At 39.4% G+C, this 15,432-nt stretch overlaps 1 protein-coding gene across 3 annotated transcripts in view; it reads right to left on the bottom strand.

The window, feature by feature from the left end:
• specc1 (sperm antigen with calponin homology and coiled-coil domains 1) overlaps positions 1 to 15,339 on the bottom strand; it is a 62,410-nt gene extending 47,071 nt beyond the window's left edge. Inside the window, exons 1-3 of one of the 3 annotated variants that reach the window (XM_029520073.1) lie at positions 15,288 to 15,339; positions 1,316 to 1,500; positions 1,040 to 1,175 (exon numbers count right to left, since the gene is read on the bottom strand). In XM_029520073.1, the coding sequence (XP_029375933.1) occupies positions 1,040 to 1,175; positions 1,316 to 1,477 (298 nt within the window). In that variant the 5' untranslated portion in view covers positions 1,478 to 1,500; positions 15,288 to 15,339. Of the gene's footprint in view, positions 1 to 1,039; positions 1,176 to 1,315; positions 1,501 to 5,015; positions 5,131 to 15,287 lie in introns of those variants that run through there. The other 2 variants (XM_029520075.1, XM_029520077.1) reach the window with 2 other exon arrangements.
• Between the last annotated feature and the right edge of the window lie 93 nt (positions 15,340 to 15,432).

Genomic DNA, 15,432 nt, shown 5'->3' with positions numbered 1-15,432 from the left:
GTACAGTATGAGCAAGTTGCATTGGACTCATGGATAAACAGCAAGTGAACAGTAAAGTATAAGAGGTGGTTCAGTACATAAGGCACTTCCCACAAATGTTTCTTTGATGTTTGGCCAAATGTAAATATAACACCATGTTTACCAAGAAACAAACTAAGTTTTTTATCATTATTATGATGAACAAAATGTTTAAACCCAAAATAACATCTATATTTTCACTTGACTAAACTTTATACAAAGCAACCTCAAAAACTGAGGTAATTGTTCCACATCAGATTCACCTTGTCCAACATAGTCGATTTTGCATTTATGTTTTGTTTACAATAGTTTTTAGAGTAAAATGCTAATTTTTGCAGCTACGGCAGAGTGGAATTGACGGCTTTCTCTAAAGCAGTCTGTACTTACTCTGTGTTTATGTGTGTACATGTCATAACAGAGCAAACAGTCACAGAAACTCTCTTTTGATTCAAGCTTTGGGGTGATTCTTAGTAAGTGAAAGCAATTCAGGACTGTAAAATAACATGTACACAAACATAAACGTACAACACATTGAACCCAAATAACATAAATAACAAAACAGCCAGGAGCAGCAGTAGCATTTCCCTATCTTGAACAAAACAAATTAAAACAAAACACAACACTTATTTTTCCATGTGTCATCTAAAACACACCCTGCTGTTCAAAAGGCTGAGCAGGTGTTGGCTAAGGAGAAGACTATAATTACATGCTGTCTCTCATTTCTGGATCAGAACCCAGAGAACATTAGTCCTCTGCCACCTGCAGCACAACACTGCCAACTACATAAGAATAAAGAGGGACAGAAAAAGTGAGCAAAGTGTAGAGAGGACCATGCCGCTTTGGTGATGTACAAACGCCCTCTAGTGGCCAGAGGTGCTTAAGTGCAACATTTTCATAGTGTTAACTATGATAATCTCAAAACGTGGACATCCATATGGATCAGATCATTAGTGCTCTCCCATACCTTTCAGCCACATATTGTTTCATTAAAAATTTGATAACAAATGTTGGAGTCCCTTACTTGACGTGCTGCGAGGACGAGCCTCAGCAAGATCTGAGATGGCTCCTGTGGTCACAGTCTTCTTCATTCGGGAGCCAGAGGCAGTGGCACCGAGGGTAGGCTTCGTCAAAGCATCATCACTGCTGGCTCTTTTCAGCTAGAAACACATATGCTGTTAATGCCAACATCATGACTAATAATATTAGAAAAATATCCTGAAGACATTTCATTCAACTGAGATCACTTGTGTTGATTTATCACCATGTTGGGTTTGTGGTAGATTGCAATGTGACTCACCCTGCTGAGGCGCTGATCTGAGCCAAGCAAGCTGGAGGATCTTGAGGTCTTCATTCCTGTGGAGGTGGTGGTGGAAGAGGAGGGGACCAAAGAGGCTTGTTTGGCTCGCTCCTGCAGTCCTGGCTTGGGCAGCCCCACCTTGGTGGCGCCCGCTTTCAGCATGGCTGCGTGTCGGCTAACTACACCTGAGTCCAAAATGGAAAAACAGAAATAGTACAATATTACATTTTGTTATTTTCTAGGAGATAGCATTGTGCAGCAATGTGTATGTTCACTGCAGTACAGCAGAATAGTTCTAAAACTAGCAGGATGGTTTTTTAAAAAAAGATGGTCAGGTTTTTCCTCTCTGAGGGTTGTTTGCTGTAAGTACATGATGATCCACTAACTACGGAGAAAAATAAAGCCTGAACAAACAGGTCTGTGAACAACACAACTGAACAACTGATGCAGATTGTACATCATGGCTCTATACTTGCAAAATGGCAAAAAAAAATGCACTTCGATCACTATTTTACCAGTTTTAACTTCCGCCACATGTAACTTGGATTTATTAATTTTTTTACTGAAGTTTGTGTTTCTTGCTTTTTGTGGAGCAGTGTAGATCTAAATGTGTCCAGAGTATTATCAACAGTCACAAAAGCACATAGAAATTGAGTAGTGGAAATATTATGAAATAATTATAATATGAATAAAGCTTTTAGTTATACAGAGAGATAAGATTTGTTTCTTCAAATACCACACTATCATAAAACTACAGGAGAAGCAAGACAACAAAGTACCTTTGTTTTACGTTAATAGGAACAATATACTAACACTGTTTGGTAACATTTATTGCTGTTCCAAAATACACAAGCTGCTTCTCAGGGCAGCTAAGGTTAATTCAGAAGAAACAACATTGAACTACTTCCTGCTTGAGAGGAAAGAGAGCTAAATCTCTTATCTGATTTGTTCAAAGCTGCAGCAACACCCACCACAACCTCAAACCGTCTAGTGTGAAGCATGCAGCCAGCTTCATTCATCAATGAGTTGTATAGTTAAAACACAACACAATGTGTTGTGAGCTCAAAAAAACCCCTGTGCATTGTTGTCCATACGGAAATATACTCATGTGGAGGAAGAGTAGCAGAAGGAAAGGGAGGGATGGTGGAGTGCACTGGTAAAAAGCTCTGCAACTCCCAGTGGACTGGCTGATTCACTGATCAGAGGTGAGTTAGGAGGATCTTCCTCCTCTCACAGACACAGGGAAAGCCTGTATTCCCTGCAATGACGCAAATAAGTTATATGAGGACAGGGCTGTTATCCCTCTGCTCTCAACTATTTTTATTAAAGCCTTTCGCTGGAGTGATGGGAATCTTACATGTAAGGTAGTACAAGTGGTGCCATACTAAAGAGCTGCAATAATAATGACTCGGCAGTTGGACAAACAATGATATGATGGTATGAGTATCAGCTGAGCATGATCCAACTCTAGGAAAAATAAATGGGATACTTATCACTAACTTCCCTAAAGAGGACCTCCAGGTTGGGACATTTTAAAAAAGCTTGTGGGTGCCTGAGGACTTATCTTATTATGAGCACAGTGTATGAAAGCATGTGTCTCCCTGCTGCTTCCATCAGATGATATTAAGCCCTCCCAAGGAGAGATCCTGTGATCCTGTCCAGCCTGGAGGCCGAACATCACATCTGACATGGCCCACCTCAATGAGATCAGCTTTTATGGTTATGCCACCTCCTGCTGCCAAATGCATGCTTGACATGCTTCTCAACCTGCTCTGATTTTGGTGTGGATGCAATGAGGAAGTGGGGCAAAATTGAGGATCTGTATCTTGAGGCAGTATTATTTTCATTTTGGAAATGGAGGGGAACTGAGCAACAGCCAAATATTTTGGTTTTTAACAAATTAAATCATGCACTGCAAAATGTTGTGTAACCTTAAGACAAAGGCCTGTTCATCAAAGTCGGATCCACATACTCTGGACCACTGCAGGACTAAATTATGCAATCTGACCTCTCCATTTTCCACTGCAGAGGTATGATTCTCAGGAGCCAAAGCTGTGTCCCATTTACTTTACAGCGACCTAGTTTGCAAACTTCAGTTCAGCAAAATGTCTTTGAGACACACAACAGGATGATATTTCAAAACTTGAACTAGAAATAAGACAGAGAGTGACCAGAGTGGCAAAAGTGGCATTTACTGACTTCTAACTATAGCCCGTACAGTGGCAAACCAACAAGTCAGATCATACTGTGCCTAAAACAATACTATTTAAAAGCTACATATGGAATTTGATCTAAAAATCAGCAAAGTTAGAAAAGCAATGTAATTTGTAGTCACCTCAGCAAAAAAAGTAATGGGCCGTCATCTGCCCTAATTAAATTGCTTTTAGGAACAGAAACATAAATGTCAAGGTTATATATGGGACAAAGGAGCAGAGGTTTTTCTGTCAGTTGGTGCTGGACTGCTGTGATGATATAAGGAGAAAGCATGAGGATTCAACACCAACTGAAAGACTTTGGTTGTTGAAGTCTCTTGCATGTCACCTGAATTGATATAACCCTGAAGGAGAAGATGATGTGCTTACATTACACAACCAAGATGTATGAAGATACATTACTGGGAAGAACTGAAGATGTACAACATCTAAACAAACATTGACTATAAATAACATGCCTGCCTTTTCTGCCCATTAATTTAGCAGGAACTGATTCATTACATAAATAATGAACAAATATAGAAAAGATCGCATCAACAATAATTTACTTTTGAAAAACACATTTTTATATGTTTACCCAAAAAAATTCCTCATATCATCATTGTAAGGTGCAACACGCAAGAGCTACTGCTTTGTGGAAAAAATGCACAACTTTCATTTATACAGATCTTTAAAACGATCAGTGATCAGAGAGGAAACCACAGACCTGCTGCAAAACTTGCTGTGTTCCTGAGGTGGCGCTTAATTGGTGAAAGTGCATTCAGAGTTGACTGCCCTGCTTTACTACAATCTTTTATTTTTACTTTATCTGCAGTAAATAATAATAAACAAACAAAAATTTCACAAAATGTGAATTTTCAATTATACTATTACTTCTTTACATCAAGGTCTTATAGTAAACTACAGCAGACAAACAAAATGTATAAAATGTGTCATCTGCTTTGTCATCTTGCCATGTGGTTGGTTGGCAGTGTCACGTGAACCATAACACCCTAAGCATGACATAAGCCTTAATGCAGTCGCCTCTGTTGCAAAACCTTGCCATAATACAAATTTTCATATTCTTTCACAAAGTTTAGCCCAGGCCACCTTTTGCTTTCACAACTGTTGTTTCAGTGGTTGAGAGATATGTGAGAAATCTGGTGGAAATATTGTCTGCAGATGTTCTCAGTCACTGTTTTCTAATGTTTTATGAAAATGACTTCAGCTTTTCCTGCTTTAAAAATATCTATTATAATCCAAAAGTCATCAATCAAATCTTGAATTTAAAATAAACGTCATTCCTCCTATAACACTATAAACAAATTATATTCGAGTATCATCTAAGAGCTGAAGGTAATAAGAGCTGGTGGAGGCAGACTGGTGTCATACAAAGGAAAAATAATAAAATACGGGTGCAGCTCAGTCACATGCATGGCAATAGATGCTGCCCCAGAGCTTGCCCTCTGCCTCTCTATCCTGAAATACAAGTGACCAAAGATATTCACCCTTTGCTGAGTTCCAGTGAGAGTCCGAAGGGCGAAAACAATAGGTCAGGAGCAACGGCTGTCTGACTCAGTACAGCAGTCAGGATGAGGAAGTACAGCAGGCTGCCAACTGCTGTGCTGTGTCTGCGTGTGTGTGTGTGTGTGTGTGTGTGTGTGTGTGTGTGTGTGTGTGTGCGTGTGTGTGTGTGTGTGTGTGTGTGTGTGTGTGTGTGTGTGTGTGTGTGTGTGTGTGTGTGTGTGTGCGCGTTGACGCTTCTTTCACCCTTTCTCATACCAAGAAGAAAAGACTGACTGAATCTCAGCCATTGGTATGTTTTTCTCCTCTCATAGTTTTTCCAGACTTTTCCTCACTTCTGAGGAAAAGACAGAATAGACTAAAAGGGGGAAGAAGAAGAGGAACAGATCTCCAACATGTGGCATCAAGACTGCTGGACCATGGAAAGTGTGAATAGGGATAATAGTTTTTATTATGAGACACAGAGAAAACCTTTATTAATGCATGTTTCTGGTCTCTGTTCAGAGGAAAGCGGCTTGCGATTTAATTTAACATGGTGGTCTGTGGTCTGTAGATTAGACAAAATTGCTCCACTGCGTTTCTTAAATTAAAAACTACAGCTGCATAAAGCAAGTCCTTTTACTGTTCACTGAGTCTCATCAGACTCACTGAACAAATTCTGAAAAATGAAAATCAATAATGACATAGTTATGAGTTCTCTATTAACACATAACCTCTAGGCTACTTGGGCACAAACAACAGCTACCAACACTAACAAAGCTTTTCTTTGTTTCAGACACAATTCTTAATGTGAGGGTGGATCAGTTGTGGAGGAGTTTTCATTGTATGCGCTTCCATGCTGCTCTAATTTGGCTCCAACATGTGGCATTCCAAGGCCATACAGCATGTGGGCAGAGGGCACACTGCACTCTGGACTGCGATGAAATAGTCTGCAGTCTGTGGCAAGTGGTAGACTGAGGAACTTGGTTTGACCACACCCCTATGCTACCACAAAAACAGCTTTTTAAAAGGGGAGTGCTGCCCAGGGTTGAGAAACAGTTCAGAAAGCTTTTTTTAAACACTGCATACAGATTCACATCCTGAAGCATATATATATATTTGTCGTGTTATAACATGTACATGTTTTTGTCTACACAGCCTCAATGATGTTATCACTGAAGGCAAACTACTGCACCATCACTGTGGTGCACTGTGCCAGTGCTCACATCTATATGTAGTAATTATTTAGGAAGAGACATACTGAAATCATTTACAACAGTTATTGCTAAAAGTCTATTACTTTATTTTACCTTGGATGGCTTCGGAAGGCCAGCTGCAGTGATAGTCCAGACAAAAGATTGCATTCTTCGTCAGTCTTTGTCATAGAGGTTGCAACCACACCTGATGGGAGCAATACTTAAAAAACTTTAGACCCTATTTATCTTTGTTTTTAAAGACCTATTTTCAAATGATCACAAACTCATTATGATTCATCCTGTGTGGACTCTGGATATAAGTTATGATATTTCCGTAAAAAAAAAAACCATAAATGCTGGGGGATAAAAATGAGTAACACCCCAAGACTCCAAAATACTACTTCCTGGGAAGAATGCAGAAAGCCTTTTACTTCTTTCACAAGTATGGTGTCACCAGCCTCTTTCTTTGTGTCTGCTAACAAGGAGCTTCACCGGGAGGAAGTAGCACATTTTCCACCACATACAAGTGCCCAGAGCACCCTGTCACCACTGCAGCTTAAAGGATGTGACTACTCCAAGGGTAAGTATCTGTAGAATATGAACAATAGCACAAATATAGCGGGACACGTGGCTTCCTAAAAGAGAAGATAAACTTGGGAGGACAAGCAAAGAACCCCTTCACATCTACTCACAAGCGACATAACGAGAGACCAGTAATTGCCACTATACTGACCATTTCTAAAAAAATAAGCTTCTATAATGCCATGACCTTCTGCATGATTTCAACACTTGAAAAAATGGGTGGATTAGTGAATGGCAAATAACAGTCCACTAGAAAATGAAACAGACCAATCATTAAGAAATAATGATGGAACATAAAATGATGTGGCTCACTAGTTGAGCTCGCTCTCAGGGGATTCCTGCCATTGTGTGATACAAGAGGTAGCTTAGACCAAACCACCAGCAGGCACACTGCAGTTCCTGGGTGTCGCCCACTTCTTACTTACTACTTTTTCCTCCCTCTCTCCAAAGGAAAAGGCACTGAGTCAGACTCTCCAAAAAGACACAACACGGAATATGAAAGCAAATACATGTGCAGTAACAATGATTCACTTAAGTGTGAGGCTAAATATACTGCTTTTTCCATCCTTTCTGTAATCAGAACATACTATCATTATACTCTCATTTAAATGTTGTACAAGTGTTGCTCTGAACTGAACTGCTCACAAAATTTAAACAAAGCATAATGATGTGTTAAATATTAGACAGTATCAAATAGTCCTCTTAAAAGTAAATATGCATTTAAATAATGATTCAATAAATCCACTGAAATGAAACAGCATCTTTTTCAACATCTTTTTAACGAAAAGGAAAGGATTAATAAAGTAACAAAAAAAAATACATTTTTCAGATGGTTTATATGATTTGATATGACCAGATTTTTCCCAACAAACAAAACAAAACAAACAAAAAATGAATTTGCCAAGCTACATGATAAGAAATACAAATATGCTCCTGAAACTGTTAGTAGTTAAAGATAGACTCATATGAGAAGCAAAATTCAAATAGCAAAATTTTTGTAGAATTAAAAATGAAATCTTATGTAGCAATGATAGTAACATGCAATGCAACACAGTGGCTGGATAGTGATTATTGCTGCAGTGCAGCTGACAAAGTGCTGGTTGCTTCTTCTGTTGCGATATTGATGTATTCATACTTTTGATCACATCAGCATAATAACAGCTGAACATGTAACCAATATCTGCAACAGAGCAACTGGCTCCAGAGCAGAGCGCTCTCGCTAAATAAACATATGATGGTGCAATTAGGTGAGTTCACATTAATGGCTTAATTATGCTTTACCACGTTGGCAACTCAGAAGCATCTGCACAGCACCTGGATCTGAGGAAGCACCGAGTGCAAACTCATTATATCAGCTAAAGTGAAACAGGAAGAGCGTGGGATTAGCCTGAACCTCATGCTGTGAGACAGTCTCTGTTCTCCCTCTGGGTTCCCCATTTAGTCTGGATGGATCTGAAACCAGTGCACAACAAAGCACACACCTCCTTCCCAAAAGCTGCAGCCTACTTTCATACAAAACAAAGTTTTAAATGTGTGAAATTTTTCTGCAGTCAGTAGCAATTTGTGAAACTTGTGAACAAAGCCAAGATACCAAACACACCGAATGCCTACAGCTGTATAAATATTAGCAGACCTTAATTGGTTCAAACTGCACTCTGGGAACAGAGAACCTGAACCTCCAGCTAAGATTCAGTAGCTCATTACTGAATCCTCTATAGAGGAGGTTCTCAAACTTTGCAAACTTATATGTTTGCTATGGACTCCTGACTCATTATTTGTGATGCATCATGGCTGAGAAGAGAGGCCAGAATGCTCAATACCCCATTTTTGTTTTAAAAATACACACTGAAACTTGAATGCCCACAATTATTTTCATCACGCTGAATACTTCAATTGAACTTTTAAGACTCATGAGCCAAAGCCTTTTTTCTTAAATCATAAAAGTAGTTATGAAAAATAAATTAGCTATATACTTCATATAAGCTTCTCAAATTAAATATGGTTTGGTAGCTGTTCTGGTGTTGATGATATAATCTAGATGTGGATTTTATTAAGATAGTGGCCACAAAAAGGATATAAAAATTTCCATCATAAACTGTTTGGTCCCTTTCATACAAGGATTTTGTTTGCTGCTACTTTTGCTGCTACTGCTTCCACAAACAGTAGTAGGAACTGAGATAGATACAGTGTTCATGAATATTTCATCTGCATCATCTTCTGTTTCATCTTTCTCAAGGCCAGGCTCCCTCGAGGGCCAAGCTTCCTGTTCTGATGGTGTCAAAGTTCTTGTCTAATAAACAGTCAGTCAGGGCCACATTGCAGAATCTTCAGCTGCTTTCCTGTCTGGTTGGCTGCATGTACAGTGAGTGGGTGTATTCCATAGAAACACTACGATAGCATCCATGAGAACTTTGAGAAAATGAAAAGACAGCCACTACAGAGAGCTCAATATTCTTCCACAATGGAATATCCTTGTGTAAGTGGCAGTGAGTAGAAGAACTAAAAGTAGTGATTGTGGCATGAGAGCAATTTCATGCGCAATGTTGGTGTGTTCAGTTTTATTTCTATGTAGAGAGACCAAAAGACAATGAGTTAAACATCTTTCTGCTATCAAGCAAACATTTAAGCAACACACCCATATACACGTCAGTCACAAACCTGCTCATCCTGTTTATCTGTATACAATAATATCACCTCATCTTTCTTATTCTTCTATAACACTTCTATAAGATAGCCCTCTTGCTCATGAGCTATACTGGTTGTTACCTCAAAGTATGACATTCATGAGTAAAAACCACATCTCCACCTCACTTCAGGAGCAGCCCAGATGAACCATTTAAAGCAACAGCAGCATTCCTTAAGGCCAGTGAGTTTGACTATGATACTTGTAAAGTATGTGGTCTGTTTCCTGGAGATTGCTGAATTAAAAACAGAGCCACGGGGAACAAGATGTTTGGAGACAGCTTCTTTTGCAGCTAACATAGACACCTCTCAGACAGAAATGCATCATGCTGCCAGTGCAATCCATTTTTCTCCTTTGGTTTTTCAATTAGACAACACATGAGGGGGAAAACAGACAGTCTTTTGCATCTGTGCACCTGCAAAGCAAAAGCACTGAGTTAAATTATCACACAGAAATGGATGCAGATTGCTCACAGTTGAATAGTACAGTATGTTCTGTCAGAAATAGGAGCGCTTTTCATTTATTCATCTGATCTGACTGAACTACACAACAGACCTAATTCCTGCTCCAATCACTTCATCACCCCTTATCTCTTCAATTAAAGCCTTCATCGCGGCAGTGAGGGACGTGCCGCTCTAACTGTATACAGACCAGACTTTGCCTCCTGGGGATAGATAACAACTGTTTCTTCTGAGACTGCAAATTTCTTGTGTGGGAGATGAAGGGAAAGTCCAATGACTGGACACAACAGGGAAATGGTCAGAATGCATTGTTGATAATTTCCCTCAAATGCTCAAGTTGAAGAGTCTGACAGATTTTCTTTAAACAGGAAAAAGGGTAAAAACTCACACCAATAAAGACAAAACAAATGGTGACAAGAACACAAACTGAGTGTTCTGTCAAACAGACCTCTGACCACAAAAGTCACAAAAGTCACGCTAAAGTCACCCTTAAGTCACGCTAAAAACATACAAAAGTACCTTGGCTGTTTTGGCCCATATACCACTGCTATGTGCAATGTATAGGCCTGCAGCGCTAACATGACTCATATATTCATACCTTCTGTCTGTGGAAAAACGCCTACCACCGTTTAGGGCTTATTTACATGCCATATATACAAAAATAACTTTAAACCAATATACAAGCTATTGCATCATTTATACATTTTTATAAACTATTTTTCATTTCAAGAAGATAGCTTGCATCTGAAGCAGCATATTCCATCAATCTGTTTATTGCTTTACCTGATAATGTTAGTGTTGGGAAATTGTTGCTAAATTAATCCCTTTATGAGCCTGCATACATTTTTTGTGCTTTCAGCACTTGTCGAACTATACAATTTCCCAAAACAGCATAACAGAGAGAGCCAACAGGAAATTCTCTATCTAGTCTCAAATTTGTTTATAGATACAGGCATTTCCACTTCAACATAGATAACTGCTTATCATTACCCAAGCTGATATTTCATAAAACCATTTTATAAAATAAGGTTGTTTTCTTTGGTAGGAGACCTGCAGAATATTTACATATCTTGACAGCGAGTGACAGGTGATTACAGGCATACTCTACAGAGCAGCCAGGACGAACCCAGGATGACTGCAGAGGGGTTCAAACTGGTACAGCCTTGGTGACCACTTTCATCCTCCTCATTATTTTTGGGAGTGGGGTGATGTTCTGGTAAAGAAGGGAATCCAGCATTGCAAGGGAAACTAGCTCAACCTGTTGATAGTACCTTTAATTATTTTTTTCAGTGTATCCTCACAAACAAATCCTTCCCTTACTCCTGACATTGACGTTGAGGAAAACCAATCGGCTTACAAGCACTTTTTTTGTCTCCTTAAATTAGTGAGAGGTTTATTCACAAATCTGGACATCAGAAAAAATTTTGTATTCTTGCCATTTACAGTACAGGCCAAAAGTTTGGACTTTCACACACACTTTCCTATTCATTTGAATGAGAAGGTGTGTCCAAACTTTTGGCCTGTACTGTATATCAGGGTAGTAGACGTTAGAAAGAAGCTGTCTGTGTCCCAAAGGGCCTTGGAATTACACTAAGTCCACAGACCATTACTATAGTGACATGTCCTTCCATAGAGCCAGTAGTATTAAATTATACATCCAAGCATTAAATGACCCTCTGACGTACATTGGAGCTCAACACCACTGCAATATCTGCCTTACATACTTCTGAGCTGCACAAGGTGACTACAAATTTTATTACCCCACCCCCAACCCTGACTCATTTCCAATATCACATGTTACTGAATGTGGATGAAGGACTCCAGTTCTACCACTAATTTTCTACCCAGCATCCCCTGTGTGTCATTAACAAAAGTGAATCCAGGACACCATCACTGCTGAGCCACATTCCTGAGTGTGTGGGGCAACCCTGAGGAGACTGAAATATGCTTTCAATGTCACACAATCACATATGTGTATTTTTTTTCCTATTGAACACAGCAGTCCAGCAGATCACCACTGTACAACTAGACATGGTTGCTCCCCAGATAACCTCCTTCCTATTAATAGCAAGCCAATGGCCAGACATGTCCAGATAATGAGTTGAACAGAGGAAAAGAGAAGCTACGTAAAGAACAAGGGAGATTCAGTGCTCCAGCCTCCACGAGGACAGATGAGCCAAGGTAAGAGTGCGTGTGTTTGCCTCCCTCACAAAGTCTTCTGGTAACCACTAAGAAACTAAGGCCGACATATTGATCATTTGTTCATTCTATCGGCTGTCAACAGATGTTGTCATTTTTGTTTGCAGCAGACATTTCACTTTCATTAGCCATCATATTCTGCTCTTTACACTACCATGCAGTAGTGAATGATGAAGAGGATCCATCCACTTTAGTTAGTATTGTAGTCTTTCTGATCAATGTCACATAGGTATAAGACCTGCCAACCTTAGCTATATCTCGCATGGTCTGTCTTGTATACAGCAAAGAGACCAAAGATGGATTTCCCTTTAAATGGTTAACCATGGAAAAAAAAACAAGGTTGTAATTACCAACAAACAACATCTACATCCTACATCATAAATGACTAGTGTACTGCTCAGTTTTGAACTGTTTCCTCCTGACATGATCAAAAGGAACAGAAGAAACTGAAAGCTGTCATTTGTTGTGCATTTGGTTTCTCCAAAAACGACCCATACCAGTACCACTGCAAGGTCGGCCTCTTCTATAAACACAAAGCTACAACGTAAGCACTGCAATAAGGATATTTTAAAACTTCACTTTCTCTCTTGTCCTCTTTGAGATACCCATTATGCCACACAGCATGACATGACTGAACCAATGATGGTTTATAATTCAAGCAAGTGTTTTTGAGAAACATAGGCAATGCAGTTTATAAGTAAATGTTACGTGGCAAGAAGACAATTACACACTGTAGTCAGGATATTTTGCCAAAAATGAAACATTTAAGAATCCATTTAAGATATAAAGAACAAACTTTCTTAGATAACTTTAGTAAGCACAATAAAGTCTTGTTTGACTGCTTCACATAAAACTGGCCTGATGAAGAACAAATGGCTGCAGATCATGTGAAGAAAAACTGCTCACAGAGCACTGAGGTGGTTCTCAGAAAAAAACTAAACAAAACAAAAGCACACAGGCAGGCACTGAAAATGCTCCACATTTTACATGTTATTGCTATATCAAGTGTTTAGCAGCTGCTAAACAGTAAATAAAGATCAGAAAGAAAGTTAAACAGTGACTCTAATCCATTTATTGGAACAGTCCTTCCAGGAAATCATAATAATTAGTAAAACTCAAGGGGCGGCTTGCAATTTTTAAAAATTCATTTGATTTTCCCACAAAAAGCTTAAATGCATTGAAGGAACACAAAAACAGAAAATGAGGGGAGTTAAGGAGGGAGACATTACCATAGACCACAGATTCTCAAACATGTTCATATATTTGCCACTTTGGATGAGGTGGAATTTTCCAGCTCCACCTGCCACTATCACCCCAAAAAAACCCTAATGCCAATACCAATAAAATATACCAAGCTTAAAATTTTCAAAAAGTCAATGAGGTAATGTCAGCCTTTGTTGTGAGTGTCACAAATGAATCCATATAGCCCACAGTAGCCAGTCGCCCGTCTGTGTGAAAGTTTGCTTTTTGTTATGCTGCAATTACCATGCTGACGTTGATTATTATTCCAGGTTACATTATTCTCCTGGTCTGTAATGTTATATTAGTTTAGGCTACATGTAAGCTATTAAGGATTACTTTGAGTGTGACTGTTTTGTTTTGAATGTGGGGTCTTTGCTGTCAACACAGAAACACATTAATAAAGATAGACATGTCATGTCTCTATTCTCCAACAGGCCTCAAACTTTGATAAATCGGAGCCATAGACCCTCTTAGACATTAGCACAAGAATTAAGGCATGACTTCTTCTTTTGTTCTATTAGCAGTTGTCAGCAACAAATTACTGCATTACTACCACCAGCTGATCTTGGCACTGCAGAGTGTTATACTCAGACTATAATATAATCAGGGGAAAGATCTTTTACTCAGCTTGTACCTTTATCTTTCTAGGATTCTCTAACAAAATATTTATTTCCTTTTATTTCTGACAGTGTAAAATAACATGCTCTCCTGTTTCGTCTTGGCATCACTGTTCACCACATTTTCCGGTATTCTGTTTACTTATTCTGGAAAGTGATCCATTAACACCAATATGCCCAAATCTGAGTCGTGATATCGGACTCATCTCTTCCTCCTTCTTGATTTGTGTTCATCTGATTTCTCCCACTTTCCTTTAAAGTCTTAGAAGCCCCCTCCCACCCCAAACTGCAGTTCCTACAATTTTACTACAAAAGAATACATAAATAATTCACGCAAACCTCCACAAAACCCATAAAATCACACCCTGGAAGTACAGAATAGGTTGATAAAATTAAATCTGTGTTTCCAAAACATGTTGATCACAGTTTCTATTGACAACACTAAGTTCAGCAGATCTGTTGTACTTTTGTGATTTTGTTTTGTTAATGTTTATGCTTGAGTGTTAAATTCAAATCAGTTTTTAGAACAGGAAAAAAAATAATAAAAAAAATAAAAACACGGGATGGAGATTTTCTCCTCCTGACATTTATAACTGTCAGTGCGGATCACATTTAATCCTCCTTGTTAGTTTAGCAAAAAAAAATTAAGGGAAACCTTTCCTTCTTATAATTATGACATTTCATTAGTATTAGAGACTCCTGGCCTATGTCTTCCTAAAATCCTGGTCACAGCTTCGGGTAAGTTTGAGCTGCAATATTTTCCATCCCCTGCATGAATAATATGACATTTTGTCAGAGAGTTGGGTAACACACAGCCAGACAGCTCCACTGTCAATGCTACATTTTATTTATAGCCATGGAGGAATAGGAAGTGAGCCACCCAGATGGATATATGTGAAGCAGATGAGGAGCATTGATCGAGCAAAAGATCCTGTTCAACCATCGACTCCGCTGCGTTAGCAAGGAATTACATGTAAACATATAAACAAGAAAATAAGATCTTGCATGTGTCGATGTGGACTTTCTCTCTCTCTCTTTAGCAGCCCGGACATTAACGTCATGCAGTATGAATTAGCGTGCAGCCACGTCCTCTGGCTAACATCACGACACACGCTGTGCTATGCTTCAGCCGGACTGACTGGCTGCCATCAGTCTGCGACTCCTCTCTGACACCGTCTGTTATTCCCGCCGCGTTAGCGGTAAAGTTTAGACATTTTGAGCGTAGGGATGATTGAAGAGAGGGGTAAAGGTGGCGGACAGTCGGGATAAAGAGTTTAATCCAGTAGCTGGAGCTCACCTGCTGTTGTTGGGTCTGGATGCTGCCGCTGCCGCCGCCGCTGCTGCCGCCACAGGCACGCGACTCATTAAAGTGACACACCGGCCGATGCAGCTGGAGCCGGTAGGTGGAGCGCGTGGAGAGACTCTGGCGCAGTGCTCGAGGA

The sequence above is a fragment of the Echeneis naucrates genome, chromosome 14 (genome assembly GCF_900963305.1).
Source record: "Echeneis naucrates chromosome 14, fEcheNa1.1, whole genome shotgun sequence".
In the NCBI taxonomy this organism is placed as follows: Eukaryota; Metazoa; Chordata; class Actinopteri; order Carangiformes; family Echeneidae; genus Echeneis; species Echeneis naucrates.
This window is presented reverse-complemented; position numbering and strand designations above follow the sequence as displayed.